Below are 14,211 nucleotides of genomic sequence, written 5' to 3'. Positions count from 1 at the left end.
GAAGACCAACATACAATTTGCCTTCCAAACTGCTTACTGCACCCGCATGCTCTCCATCAGTAACTGGGGCACAAAGTCACCCAGGTCCGTTTAAATATTTAGCATTTCTGCAGCAAAGCCTGAAAAAGGTTTAGCCTGAACTCGAGGCGGTAAATCCTGATTCATATATTAGTACAATCCACGCTCACCGAAAGAGTTACCTCAGCGCAAAATGACTAACGCACACATGGATGGCCCGGGGTTGGAGTAGGTCCTTCTAAGATTACTGCGGTGGGGGTAGGGGTTTACGGAGTCCAGTTCAATGTTAGGTTTCCGATTTCAGTGATTCTATTGAATAGAAAGTGGCCTTTATAGCAGGTGTCTGCTTTACGAGTGGAACAGGATCTATAGCCAGTTGTACCGGGCTACCTGTCAACCCTCAGTATGTGCAGTAAGCAAACTCAGCTTCGCTTGGCTGCAATATAAACGCTGTTTTGTTTGGGAATTTCACGCTTGATAAAAAGAACTGGACAGTGCAGCAAGCTGTGCAGTAAAAGCCGGAGTGCTGGAAGTAACATCGATTGATACTTCGTCAGCAGTTTCTCGGGGTGCTTGCTGTAGGGGTGGGGCTAATAATGTTTATAAAAGGAACGGTTCTTCTGTCCAGGTAAAACTCACGTGTGTTGCCTGGAAAAGGAAGGAACTGCGTTGAAAGGTAAGTGAAACTTCTAGTGTTACTCGATTCATAGAGGACAGCCAGGGATTTAACAGGCAGTTGACTGAATCTTCACTCAATTTTATAGTGACTCACAGTCGTCATGTGAGACGCGTTCGCTCTATTCCCACTGAGGTACTGTGTTAAATTTAGTATAAATGTATCAAAATGAGCACTTTTTTATTTTCCTCCTCGGCTCTCAGATTTGCAAAGGCGTCTCGCCCTGTCTCCTTTAAACAGACAGTTCTCAGGTGGGCACTACTGAGGAAAGGGAGATCAAAGGTTTCAAATCTTTGCTCTTCCCGGCCGGGAGTGAACCTGACGGCAAAGCGGTGCTGTTGATATTGATAAGGTCAGAGTCGGCTCTGAAAACTTGTGATTTCAAATAAGTCTGCTGGAACTATAATCTCGTGGTCGTGTGGCTCTGACTTTGTCCACCCCAGTCCAAGACCTGCACCTCCAAGTCGTTGATATTGATAAGGAAGAAGGAAAGAGCGGTGACTAGGAAGGCTTTCAAACTGAGAACCATGTATATCAACACCCTCATCAACTGCAGCCCAGCACATCACCGCCAGGCACTGACAACAAATCTGTTTAATTTTATTGTGAATTTCTGAACCCCATCCGCCGCACCCCACCATGCTCACCACTCCTCACTGCCTATATATTATGAAACGAAGTGAAACGCTTTTAAATTAAATAATACTACTTGTAAATGTAACAGCTAATATATACTCATATACAATATTTTTGAAACATTTGGTAGTTTTCAAGTGACCCGAAGGTTGTGCAGAATCCCTTTATCTTGGATTGGAGAACTTTTAGGTTCTGGTAGCCCTTGACTGAAAAGCACTGCCCTGTGGTCTTAGCAACATTGCTGAGGGACTCCAAATCCGTTACTCACGACAGGGGTGAGAGGAAAGTGTTCGCTAAGCAGGTGTAGAAAGTCAGCAGCGATCCTCCAAACCCTGCCTGCTCTGAGTTCCAACACAACAGTAGAGCAAGCAGTAATAATAGATAGCGTCTGGGAGTGACTCTACCTTTTATGTTGTCTTCCTGTAGCTAGTAGGTGTCCCTGTGAATTCACACTTGGGAGAAAAAGAATGAGGCTCCAACTGTTTGCCCTAGTTCTGATGACGGTCTGCTTCTACCTGAGCACTGCGCAAGGTGAGTGTTTCAGTGCAATGCTTTTATCTTCAAACTTTCACTTTCAAAATTTCAAAAACCAATTGTTAAAGGTGTGTGTGTAATTGTGTGTGTGTAATTGTGTGTGTGTGGCTGTTACAGTGCAATGAATTCCTCTCACTCGCTCTTTCCTCAGGCTTTGGAGTTATGTGGACGCTGTTCTGACGATATTGCTGACTGGGCTCTGTTGTAGACTCTTTATTAATGGCTACATTTTCTTGGCACCTGACATGGATACCTGGATTGGTTCATTCAAAAAATAATAGTCAAACAAGGCTTTTTAAAAATCTATCCTTTAATTCAAAAGTCTCAATGATGATTTTTCCCTTTTGTCTCGGGGGTGGGATGGGAATTTGAAATGTTCATTTCTCACATTGCCCGCTGAGGTTAGATATACTTCGGGAGGTTTTCTCACATGATCATTTTTGGTCTGTCCATCCTACCTGATTAATTAACCATTTTCACTCCATTGTCAGAATTTTGAAATGTAAAAGATTCATCTGGGTCTTGACAGGGTCCATGCGGGGAGGCTTTGAGACAGTAAGGACTGCAGACGCTGAAAGCTAGAGTCAATAAATGTGGACCTGGAAAAGTGCAGCAGATCAGACAGTATCCGAAGCAGCAGGAAAGTCAATGTTTCGGGTCGAAACCCTTCGTAAGGTGCAGAGGGACAATTCCCTAGTGTGGGAGAGTCTCGAATCACAGAATATAACCTCAGGTTAGGGGGTCTCCCAGTTAAATATAGAATGAGGAGAAATTCCTTCCCTCTAAATGTGGTGAATCTGTTGGATAGTTTATTGTAGATAGCTGCGGAGGTTGGATCCTTAAGTACATTCAAGGCTGAGATAAACACATTTTTAATCAGTCACAGATAAGGTAATTAGGGCAATAAGGAAATTACAGGAATGTGGAACAAAAGAACAAAGAAAATTACAGCACAGAAATAGGCTCTTCGGCCCTCCAAGCCTGCACTCAGTCAGATCCTCTATCTAAACCTATCACCTATATTCCAATGATCTGAATCCCTCTGCTCCCTGCCCATTCATGTACCTGTCTAGATATATCTTAAACAATGCTACTGTACCTCCCTCTACCACCTCCGCTGGCAATGCATTCCAAGCACCCACCACCCTCGGTGTAAAGAACTTTCCACGCATATCACCCTTAAACTTTTCTCCTCTCACCTTGAAATCATGATCCCTAGTAATTGAGTCCTCCACTCTGGGGGAAAAGCTTCTTGCTATCCACCCTGTCTATACCTCTCATGATTTTGTAGACCTCAATCAGGTCCCCCCTCACCCTCCGTCTTTCTAATGTAAATAACCCTAATCTACTCAACCTCTCTTCATAGCTAGCGCCCTCCATACCAGGCAACATCCTGATGAACCTTCTATTCACCCTCTCCAAAGCATCCACATCCTTTTGGTAATGTGGTGGCCAGAACTGTATGCAGTATTCCAAATGTGGTTGAACCAAAGTCCTATACAACTGTAACATGACCTGCTAACTCTTGTACTCAATATCCCGTCCGATGAATGAAAGTATGCCATATGCCTTCTTGACCACTCTATCAACCTGCGTTGCCACCTTCAGAGTACAATGGACATGAACACCCAGATCTCTCTGTGTATCAATTTTCTCCAGGGCTTTTCCATTTACAGTACAGTTTGCTGTTGAATTGGATCTTCCAAAATGCATCACCTCGTATTTGCCTGGATTGAACTCTATCTGCCTTTTCTCCGCCCAACTCTTCAATCTACCTCTATTCTGCTGCATTCTCCGACAGTCCCCTTCATTGTCTGCTACTCCATCAATCTTAGCGTCATCTGCAGACTTGCTAATCAGACCATCTATACCTTCCTCCAAATCATTTATGTATATCACAAACAACAGTGGTCCCAACACGAATCCCTGTGGAACACCACTGGTCACAGTTCTCCATTTTGAGAAACTCACTTCCACTACAACTCTGTCTCCTGTTGCCCAGCCAGTTCTCTATCCATCTAGCAAGTACATCCTGGGCCCCATGTGACTTCACTTTCTCCATCAGCCTACCATGGGGAACATAATCAAAGGCCTTACTGAAGTCCATGTAGATGACATCTACAGCCCTTCCCTCATCTATCAACTTTGTCACTTCCTCAAACAATTCTATCAAGTTGGTAAGACATGACTTTCCCTGCACAAAACCATGCTGCCTATCACTAATAAGCTCATTTTCTTCCAAATGTAAATAGATCCTATCCCTTAGTATCTTCTCCAGCAGCTTCCCCACCACTGACGTCAGGCTCACTGGTCAATAATTACCTGGATTATCCTTGCTGCCCTTCTTAAACAAGGGGACAACATTAGCAAGTCTCCAGTCCTCCGGGACCTCACCTGTGCTCAAGGATGCTACAAAGATATCTGTTAAGGCCCCAGCTAGTTCCTCTCTCGCTTCCCTTAGTAATCTGGGATAGATCCCATCCAGACCTGGGGACTTGTCCACATTAATGCCTTTTAGAATGCTTAACACTTTCCCTGTCCTTATGCCAACTTGACCTAGAGTAAACAAACATCTATGCCTGACCTCAACATCGGTCATGTCCCTCTCCTCAGTGAATAACGACGCAAAGTACTCATTAAGAATCTCACTCATTTCTCTGACTCCTTGCATAACTTCCGTCCTTAGTCCTTGAGTGGGCCAACCCTTTCTCTAGTTATCCTCTTGCTCTTTATGTATCAATAAAAGGTTCTGGGATTTTCTTTAACCCTGTTTGCTAAAGATATTTCATGACCCCTTTTAGCCCTCTTAATTCCTCATTTCAGATTGGTCCTACTTTCCCGATATTCTTGGAGTTGAGGATTATCAGATCCGTCATGACCTTATTTAGTTGTGCAGCAGACTTGATGGCTGAATGGTCTCCTTCTGCCCTCGTGTCTTAGAGTCTTATGGTCTCATTTTTCTAACTAATGAATAGAAACGTGCATTGGAACAAAGGAAAAAACAATAGCACACATTGTTCCCATGGTTTATATGGACATTTACACCTGAGTTGATTGCATCTTTCATTCCTGAAGTGCTGCCGAGCATATACTGTGTCAACAGCATTTGGCTGAATCGTGCAGTGATTTAATACATGCCAATAATCTATCAGTAGCTCATTATTCTTCTTGTGTCAGCAAACTATTTAACCAGGTAAAGCATACAGTGCAAGCAGGTCTAAATTTGTCTGCATCTGATAACCCATTCCATAAAACTGCTCGGACAGTGATCAACATCACAAATCTTGGACAATTTCCACCACCCCCCAACCCCACCACCTTTATCCCAACCCTACACCATCCCGTATCTTGCTCTGATTATACTAAAATTGAACCCAGCACTAACACAAGCATTTTGTTTTAAAATTAGTTGATCAAGAGATGCCAAAAGCGGGCATAACAATGCTAAAGGTGATTCTATTTCCAACATTTTGTTTTTCGCCAGCAACAACCAACAAGACATGAGTTTCCAAAACATTGCAGTGGTTATCTGATAGCATCACATCTCTGATTCTCTTTAACAATAATGATAACTGATTCAAAATATAAGTCTGGCTGTGAAAAAAATTAAGATATTCGTTAAGAGACAGGTAGATAAATTAGGGCATAAACTGTATCATACTGTGTTCTGCCGTCCTGTTGGGTCAAACAGTGGATGGGGGTTCAGATCATGGACAATGTGGGATTTTAAAAGAGCAATTGAAATCTGTGCACTAGATCATCAAAGTCAATGTCACCAGACAAGGTGACAACCAGCAATTAAGAAAATTAACTTGGCGTGAGTGATAATCATCAGAAGAACGGGGTACTATGTCACATTAGTAGTGATAATAGAGTAGTTAACAAAATTTTAAGAAGTGATATGACATTGAGTAAAACCACATGTCACCACTGGGAATGTAGAGTGAAAATGGTTTCAAACTGGCCTGTTAGACTGAAGCAGTTGCTCTTACTTGACTAATGCAACCCTTTACCTCTCAACAGCAAGCTGGTTTGAAGACTGCTGTTTGAAATATGTCGAAGTAAAGCATCACCACAAAATCCAGAAGAACATCATCAGTTACCGAGAGCAGACCACAGGTGGAAGCTGCAACTTACATGCAATAGTGTAAGTCCAAAAACTCAACCCATATAGCACACAGCCTGGTTCCCTGGTCACTCAGACCAGGTCAGTGTCTAGCCTCTCCACCATCACAAGAGTATATTTATTACTTACAGCTTAAATCTATGTTAGTAAGCTCTCTCTGCAAATTGTTTCCATGGAAAAAATGGGAAAATATCTGGAAACATGTTAAGACTTTCAGAATGAATTTTCCATAATGCCCTCCCAATGACAGACTGCGATTTTCTCCCATGTCAGACTGTGTCCTCCCCATAGTGTAAGACTGCGATTCCCCTTCCTCCTCCTTCATGCCACTTCATGACCCCCATGTATCAGATAGTGCCCAACTCCCCACACCCCTTCCACCAAAATGTCAGGCTGCGCTACCTGGGTCAGGCTGTGCCCACCTCCAGTTAAACTGTGTCCCACACCCCTTGGGACAGTATGTGAACTCCCATCTTGCTCCAGCCTTTGAGATCAGAAGGTGTAGAACTGGCCAAGCAACATCAGAGAAGAAGGAAAGCTGATGTTTCAGGCCTACTATCTCTTCCTCCAACCCTTGACAGTCTTTAATTTTATGATACAATTTTTCAATCTTTTTCTATTTCTTCAGCCTGGAGTTGAAGCGTGCCACCATTTGTGTGAATCCAAAAGAGACCTGGGTGAAAAATACCATCGCCATGATAAAAAATAAAAAACACAGAAGAAGATGCAGGGGTTTTTCTAAATCTTGCAAATATCTGAAAGTAAGTGGTAAAGTGCACAACAGCCAGGATAATGCAACTCACTGGGACAATGTGAGATGCAGAAACACTGACAGGGAACATGTAGTTTCAGGATGCACTCAGTCTACAGAATCCTGCTTAGTAGAAAGTTCAGGGACATGGAATCCAATGTCCAGGCAGTCCATCTAAAAGCTGTTAGTGAATGCTCTAGATGATCACCAGTATTGCTCATGAATGTGGACCTAAAATCTGAGTGGAATTGACAGGGTTTGGGGCACAGTCTATCCTCACTTGAGGTTGTTGCTATGGCACTGTTTGGTTGGCGTACTTGCGGGACTGCCCAAAGTCACCTCATTTCCACATCTCAACTACATGCCAGTGTTGTGAAAGTGAGGTAGAAGCAGTTTGTTCTCTCCAGTGTGTCAGAAAATCCTGCAACTGTTGCATTTTCCAAAGGCAGGTCAATTGGGCTTCATGGAACCATGGGAGTGTGATGCCAAAAATTTCTCCTTCAGTCACCTTTGTAAGGGGCTGATAAGATGACAAAAAAAAGTTGAATTGTCTTCAGGAGGTCTGAGCCATTAATCGATGATCAGCTACGATGATGATGGTGTTTGAGGACGTGCAGATAGCTGAAAATTTTGGTTTTCTAGCCCTGCCCCTCCTTTCCTCCTACAACATTGGAGGGAATGGACAAAGTCGTTGGGTAAAATAAGACTCCCATAAAAATCTATGATCTAAAGCTGGATCTTGCTGTAGAGGGGATTTGGTTCCACTTCCTGCAGAGACCCAGGAATGACATTTGAGATGTCATTTCAAATCCATTTAATGGTGCAGGTATGCAGGAATGTTTTGGAAGGGCTACAAAGGTTTGGTCACATTGTACCACTAATTTATGTTCATTTCTTTCTATCACCTCACTATTTCCTTGTATTTATAATGTATGCATACAAATTAAATATACAACTCTTAAACTGCTAAGTAAAGACTCTAACCTGAGTGAGATTTCTATGATAAAACTCATGTAATGCTATAGGAGGATTGACCCTTGATGCTGAGAAATCCTGACCGTCACCTTCTTATTTATTTGTTGTCAATGTAATCGCATGCATTTTAGTTTGATAAGGATTGTGTTCTGCTTTGACCGTTTCATTCATTTAGAGCAGATCCTTGTAAGAGTGGATGCTGCCCCCACCATTGAATGCAGATAATCTTACAAATGAGTGTCTGAAAATCAACTTGTTTTACATTTTTCAGCATTAACCAAGCTCTGAGTAGCAGGGAGGAAGGAAGCTAATCTATCACCCTCCCCACATCCTGAAGCAGCTTCTTTTCTGCAATCTGACTGAGTCAAGGCTGAAGTGATTGTATTTGGCTGTACTGAAAGCAGCCGCACCAGTGAACTATAATTTAGAAAAATCTAACTTCCTGACCGGAGCAAACAACATGGAAAAGGTGCTATTAGGCTACAACGCCATATCACCAGCAACACCATATTCAATGAACCATCACTCACTTTAATCATAATTATTAAATTGTGACACTATTCACTATGTTTAACTACAGACACCTCTGTTGCTATCTATTGGTGTATGCTATTATTTTCTGTAATGCTCTTTCTTTGTTAGCTGGTTGATCTGTACAATTCACTTGAGGAAAATCAATATTACTGACAAGAGAGACAGGTTGCAATCAAAAATCCAGATATTACTGGGATCCAAAAGGATAGATAAAGCTTTGCGTTTTGACTAGGGGATTGGAAATAGGCCATTCAGCTCCTATAGCCATCCACTTAAGATGGTGACTGACTTGGTCAGGGAAACAAATTTCATGGTGACGTAGGGCTGTTTTAACTGGAAATGTAAAAATCATTTACTAAACGGGGACAGTGTTACTGAGACATTGTTTAAGCCTTTTTTGAAAGTATGGATTTATCACACCATTTTGCTCCCAATTGTTGATTGCCACAAAATAGAATTCATTTAGAAGTGATGACCTGTAGTGTTGGCATCCCAGTGCTGTTTAGAAACAATGTCCTTGGAGCAGTGTATGGAAGCTCCTTGCAGTAGATGAGGACTTCTCTGGCTGGTCCCCTGTGACATGTTTCAGGTTTTTACAATGACCAAGGGGGTAGGCTCACAGGCTGTTGCACGTGGTTTCTAGTAGTCTTGTTGGAGGACGTCCAGTGGATGAGGAATGGCCTGCACTTACAGTGGGGAAACACAACAGCTTGCCCCCTCACCCCACCCGATTGCAGCACCTGGTGTTACTCTGCCTGGCCTTATGTGCATCTTCCATTTCTCATCCAGGCAAATATGACTATGACCCTTTCTCCTGGTGCTTCCTTTAAGATGGATTTCCATCTCAAGACTTCAAAGAATTTCTAAACAAGCACTGTGTCATTTTGACAATGTGTGCTTGAAAGTCACCGTATCTATCTTAAACTATCTTCACAGCTCCAGCAGAAATGAGTGTGAAATGTCAATGTACTAATCAGCCCCTTAGTGAGCCTCTGGGTGGTCTAGTGCGTCAACTTGTGTTTTTTTAGCCATGGAGACTTCTCATCTTTAATGGGCTCAATTGGTATTTTTGCTCAAGATCATAACATGACCACCTCGCAAGACCGTTAATGCCTGCTATTGAGAATTGCCCTCAGTGTTTCAGATTTTTAGCTGTATTTTACATAATGTGGAAAGCTTCTTCCTCAATGTTTAACAGGACTTGGAAGCATCTTCTCACTTGCCACAGTGCAACAATTGCAACCTCAGCTTTTCCACTCACATTCCAGATGTCAATTTAGAGTTTGTTGTGAAAGAGTAAGCCAAAGCCTCTGTCTGCAGGTAGCAAGCAAGCTAAAATTTTGGTCACTTAGTCTGGTCTCTGAATTAAAATTGATTCTGATTATCTAACTGCTTTATGTAGAGTATGGCTTCTGAAATAACTTTGATTATGTACATGGTTGAGACTGTATCAGTGCTTCAATAAATATTGAACTTCTTTTTAATCCAGTTGTATGAGTATTCTTTTTCTGATGAAGGGTATAGGTCCGAAACGTCAGCTTTTGTGCTCCTAAGATGCTGTTTGGCCTGCTGTGTTCATTCAGTTCCACACCTTGTTATCTCAGATTCTCCAGCATCTGCAATTCTCATTATCTCTGCATGAGTATTTCCACCAGTTTGCATTCCGTGCAAAAACTAGGAAATTAGCAACTGCCAACACTCCAGAAATCAGTACAAATCATAAATGGCCTGCATACAAAGTTGTCAACTTTGATTTGATTTATTGTCACATGTACCTAAGTACAGTAAAAAGCTTTGTTTATAAGCAGTACGGGCAGATCGTGGTAAGCAAGGACATATAGGATCATAGAGTGAAAAAAAACTTAGACAGAGGCTTATAGGTTACGTCACACAGGGCATCAACATTAGCAAGATCAGTATTATTTAAAGTTAGAGAGTCCATTTATCAATCTAATAATGGCTGAAAAGAAACTGTTTCTCAACATGCTGGCACGTATGTTCAAGCTTCAGTATCTACTGGAAGAGACCAACCCAAGGAGACCTAAACAGATAAATAGGAAACGGGACATAACACCAGCGCTTCACCAAAGGCTCACTGATGATGTTACCTAGAATGGTGACGAAACATCTGAAAACCAACCTTCCAGCTCAGTGAGCAAACTCCCACCCAGAACCTCAACCTGAGCTACAAATCTTCTCAAAACTCACAAGATTGTAGGAGAGCATTTCCGGGGTGTGATAGATCTTTGACGATGTTGGCAGCCTTTCTGTGGCAATGGGCCATGTAACTAGAGTCCATGGATGGAAGGCTGGCTTCCGTGATGGTCACTACCTTCTGTAATTTCTTATGGTCCTGGGCAGAGCAGTTGCCATACCAGGCCATTATGACAAAACAAATCATGACTTGAAAATGCAGTAAGGAGTGGGGGTATTGTAATTTAAGTCTCTATCCCATCACTAACGCCTTTCTCTGGGCTTGGTTCCTTTTCAACCTTGCACATTACTGCTTGACCTGTACATTACAACTGTAGTTTGTCACTTGTTACATTACAGTTGTCTATCCCCCAGATTACTGTTTTGTTCACACTAGCTCAGTATTACTGCTGCATTTTGCGAGACCCTGAAGTATTCCTGCTCCTTAAGAGGAAAGTGAGATGTTGCTCTTCTAGCTTTTGCTGCGACTGCTGCAGCATAGCAGCAAGCCTAAGACAGAGATGTTGGCAAGGGAACACGGTGGTGTGTTGAAGAGTGGCAGGAAGCTGGAATCAAGGGGTTACTGTTGTGGAAAGAATGTGGATGATTTGCAAAGTGCTTGCTCGGTCTGCTTTTGTCTCCCCAGTGTAGAGGAGACCACATTGTGACCAGTGAATACAGCAGACTAGATTGAGTGAAGTGCAAGTAAATCACTGTGGCAGAGGGCATGGATAGTGAGAAGGGATGAGGCAAATGGGCAACTGCATCAGAACGTGCCATGGGTATTGGAGGAGGCATTGGGAATGGAGGAGGAGGGGATGAAGGTGTCCTGGAGGTAACAATCGCTTCAGAGGGCTAACAAAGGTGGGGAAGGAAATATGTGTTTGGTGGTGGCTGGAGGGAATGGAATTGGCAGCTTATGATTCTTTGGATGTGGATGCTGGGGGAGTTGAAAAGTGAGGACCAGGGGACTCTATCCTTGTTGTGGGGAAGTGAAGGACTTGGGGCAGAGGTGCAGGAGTTGAGTCAAACACAGCTGATGGCCCTATCAAGCACAGTGGTGGGGAATCCTTGGTTGATGGAGAAGGTGGACAATTCTGGGGTCCCTTGTGGAAGGTTGCATCATCAGGACAGATTTGCTGATTACAGAGAAACTAGGAGAATGAAAGTTCTCTTTCTCTGGGTTCCATCTCCATCTGTTGTTTATGTACTTACCCTTGTCCTTAGCTAACCTGTTCCTAGCTACAATCAGCTCTGAAGAAAAGTCATCAGACGCTAACTGCTTTCTCTCCACAAATGCCTCCAGACCTGCTGAGTTTCTTCAGCAATTCCTGATTCTGTTTCAGATTTCCAGTTTCTGGCGTTCTTTTGATTTTTATCGAGTGAAAGACTAAATTGCACAATCTTGCTATCGTTTCTTTTCTACTATGCATTATGTTTGAGCTCTGGTGTGGCTGAGAGACAGTGGAGGGAGGAAGGATGATAGACACAGCTCAGTATACCAGCCCTGAGCTAGAGAGGCCTCTGGGCTCATTTGGCCCAGTAAGCAAGAGAAAGGGAGGGAGAATCTGTTTTTACTCACCTCAGAGTAGAGAAGAATGAGGAGATATTTGATACTTAAGAACTAGGTGCAGGAATCGGCCATTCAGCCTCTCAAGTCTGCCCCACTGTTGGAGATGCCCCTATTTTTAAGAGACATGAAATGGCTGGAATTGAAAGAAAAGTCTACTTGAACAGTCTATTTTTAAGAGACACAAAATGACCAAAATTTAAAAAGCCTATTTCAGCATTTAAGTGAAAAACAATTGTGCCTTTGAGAAGGGGGTTATTCTGAGGCAAAAGAGAGCATTACCTGAACAGCAAGATTCCAAAAAATACAAAGACAACAAGATAAGGGAATTTAAGGATGAACAATGCGAAAATTTGTAATAAACATAGAAGAAATAATGGAATTGTAATTTATAAAAAACTTTGAAAGACCATGAAACTACAACAAGTAATTAATTCCAATTTCATTAACGAAAGGATGTGTTCAGCCATAAAAATAGTGGCTAAAGTTATCTTGCAGAAATTAGCTGTTTCTTTGAAATTATTTACAATATTTTAAAGATTATTTAAATAATCACAGAGATAGATTCCAATGTAATTATAAAACTTAATAATGAAAGCATTAAGGGAAAACACTAAAGAAATGCCCGGCATTTCTTGTCTCATTAGCTAAAGAATGTTAACAGTAGGAATAATTACAAAATTATAATATTATGAATTTTATAACAGAATCAATTGCCTTTTATAGTAAAAGAAGTGATGAAATTTGATAGAGACAGCAAGTACAATGAGCAATAGAATTCAAGCACTCCCTCAGAGACAAAAGCAAACCAGGGACATGACCAAAAGAGAACAGCCAGTAACTTTGGAATGCAACATAGAAAGATCCCAAGGCTGAGAGATTACAATAACTGTTAAAAACCTAAGGGAACCTATGTCCATCTATTGGAATGCCCACCACGGATCAGGTGTTTTACAGGATTGGTCCCATAGATGGGAAAGGGTGGGCACAGCAACCACGTTGTGTATGATCATTGTAACACAAAATGTATTAAATTTTTTTTATTTTACTGCCAGTGAACTCCTCATCCACTGTGATGAGTTTTCACCCCTCCCTATTGCAGCAACTGGTGCTACTCTGCCTGGCCTCATGTCCACCTTCCACTTCACATCCAGACAAAGATGGGGGTGTTCCATCTGAAGACACCAAAGAATTTCTCAACAAGCATTTGTGTTGTTTTGACAAAGTGTGCTTGAAAGTCTCCATATCCATTTTCTACTTTCTTCACAGATCCAGCAGAAATGAATACATAAAAATCAGAGTGTGTCATTGGTCTCTCTTCGAATCTGAGCTGCAGTTTAAGGGAATGACTGTATTCTCATGTCAAAGCCAGATTCGGGGAATAACCTTTGGCGCTCTCCCTGCATTAACTGGTTTTTGCTTGAATAAAAGTCTGCCATGTGTCTGCATCCTGCCTGCCTCCTGAGTCTTTGTCCCTGGTCAGGAGGATCTCACTCCTACACCCACCATTCTATAGCACTGTGGCTGATTTGCTCCAGGCCTGAAATTCTCTTTCATGTGAGTTCCTAATAGCTCTCGACTCCCCGATATTTGAAAAATCTATTTCCTCCTTAAATACTTGCAATGATCTAACCTGCAAAACCCTCTGGGCTACAGCATTCCAAGCATTTGCCATGTTCTGGAAGAAGAAGTTCCTTATCATCTTCATGAGATTTCCTATTAATCCTACCTCATTGCACATTACTACATTTAAAATAGTCTGTTTCTGGGAGGGTTGTTCAATGTACTGCTCTAAGATACAATTCCTGCTGTAGTCTACAAATTTGTTTCCTACGTTACCCTTATCCATCTGATTTGTCAAGTCAGTATGCTGATTAAAATGACCCATGACATTTGTATTTTTTTAATAACCTGTCTCCATTATTTCCTGATTTACACGTTGTCCTACAATGAGGTAACTCAGCAGTGGCCTATACATGATCCTCATCTGTGACTTCTTTCCCTTGCTATTCTTTCACCCAAACTGATTCCACATTACAATATATTGCACCCAAATCACTGCTCACCATCGCTCTAACACCTTCCTTTACTCATAATGCTATATGACCTGCTTTTCCTTTTTGCTTACTTTTTCAGAACAATGAATACCCTTGAATGTTGGTTCCCAATCCTGGTCACCCTAAAACCATGCGTCCATA

The 14,211-nt window shown here is 42.0% G+C and overlaps 1 protein-coding gene across 2 annotated transcripts; it reads left to right on the top strand.

The window, feature by feature from the left end:
• The first annotated feature begins 558 nt into the window (after positions 1-558).
• Positions 559-9,734, top strand: ccl25b (chemokine (C-C motif) ligand 25b). 2 transcript variants are annotated; one of them, XM_048559436.2, is made up of 5 exons: positions 559-694; positions 1,757-1,861; positions 5,888-6,011; positions 6,619-6,751; positions 7,988-9,734. In XM_048559436.2, exons 2-5 carry the CDS (start codon positions 1,798-1,800, stop codon positions 7,991-7,993), a joined length of 327 nt encoding a protein of 108 aa, XP_048415393.1. In that variant the 5' UTR covers positions 559-694; positions 1,757-1,797; the 3' UTR covers positions 7,994-9,734. The 2 variants fall into 2 exon arrangements, with proteins under 2 accessions (XP_048415393.1, XP_048415394.1); XM_048559437.2 differs by lacking the exon at positions 559-694 and adding an exon at positions 713-829.
• Positions 9,735-14,211: the final 4,477 nt, after the last annotated feature.

Source organism: Stegostoma tigrinum, chromosome 30, assembly GCF_030684315.1.
Source record: "Stegostoma tigrinum isolate sSteTig4 chromosome 30, sSteTig4.hap1, whole genome shotgun sequence".
NCBI classification, from domain to species: Eukaryota; Metazoa; Chordata; class Chondrichthyes; order Orectolobiformes; family Stegostomatidae; genus Stegostoma; species Stegostoma tigrinum.
Note: the sequence above shows the minus strand (reverse complement) of the source record. Positions and strands in the feature narration are given on the sequence as shown.

Excerpts from the sequence above, each read along its gene's own strand:
- ccl25b (XM_048559436.2), top strand. The coding sequence starts at position 1,798 with ATGAGGCTCCAACTGTTTGCCCTAGTTCTGATGACGGTCTGCTTCTAC. Across the intron at positions 1,862-5,887 it reads CTACCTGAGCACTGCGCAAG|CAAGCTGGTTTGAAGACTGC; the intron begins GTGAGTGTTTCA and ends ACCTCTCAACAG. Across the intron at positions 6,012-6,618 it reads TGCAACTTACATGCAATAGT|CCTGGAGTTGAAGCGTGCCA; the intron begins GTAAGTCCAAAA and ends CTATTTCTTCAG.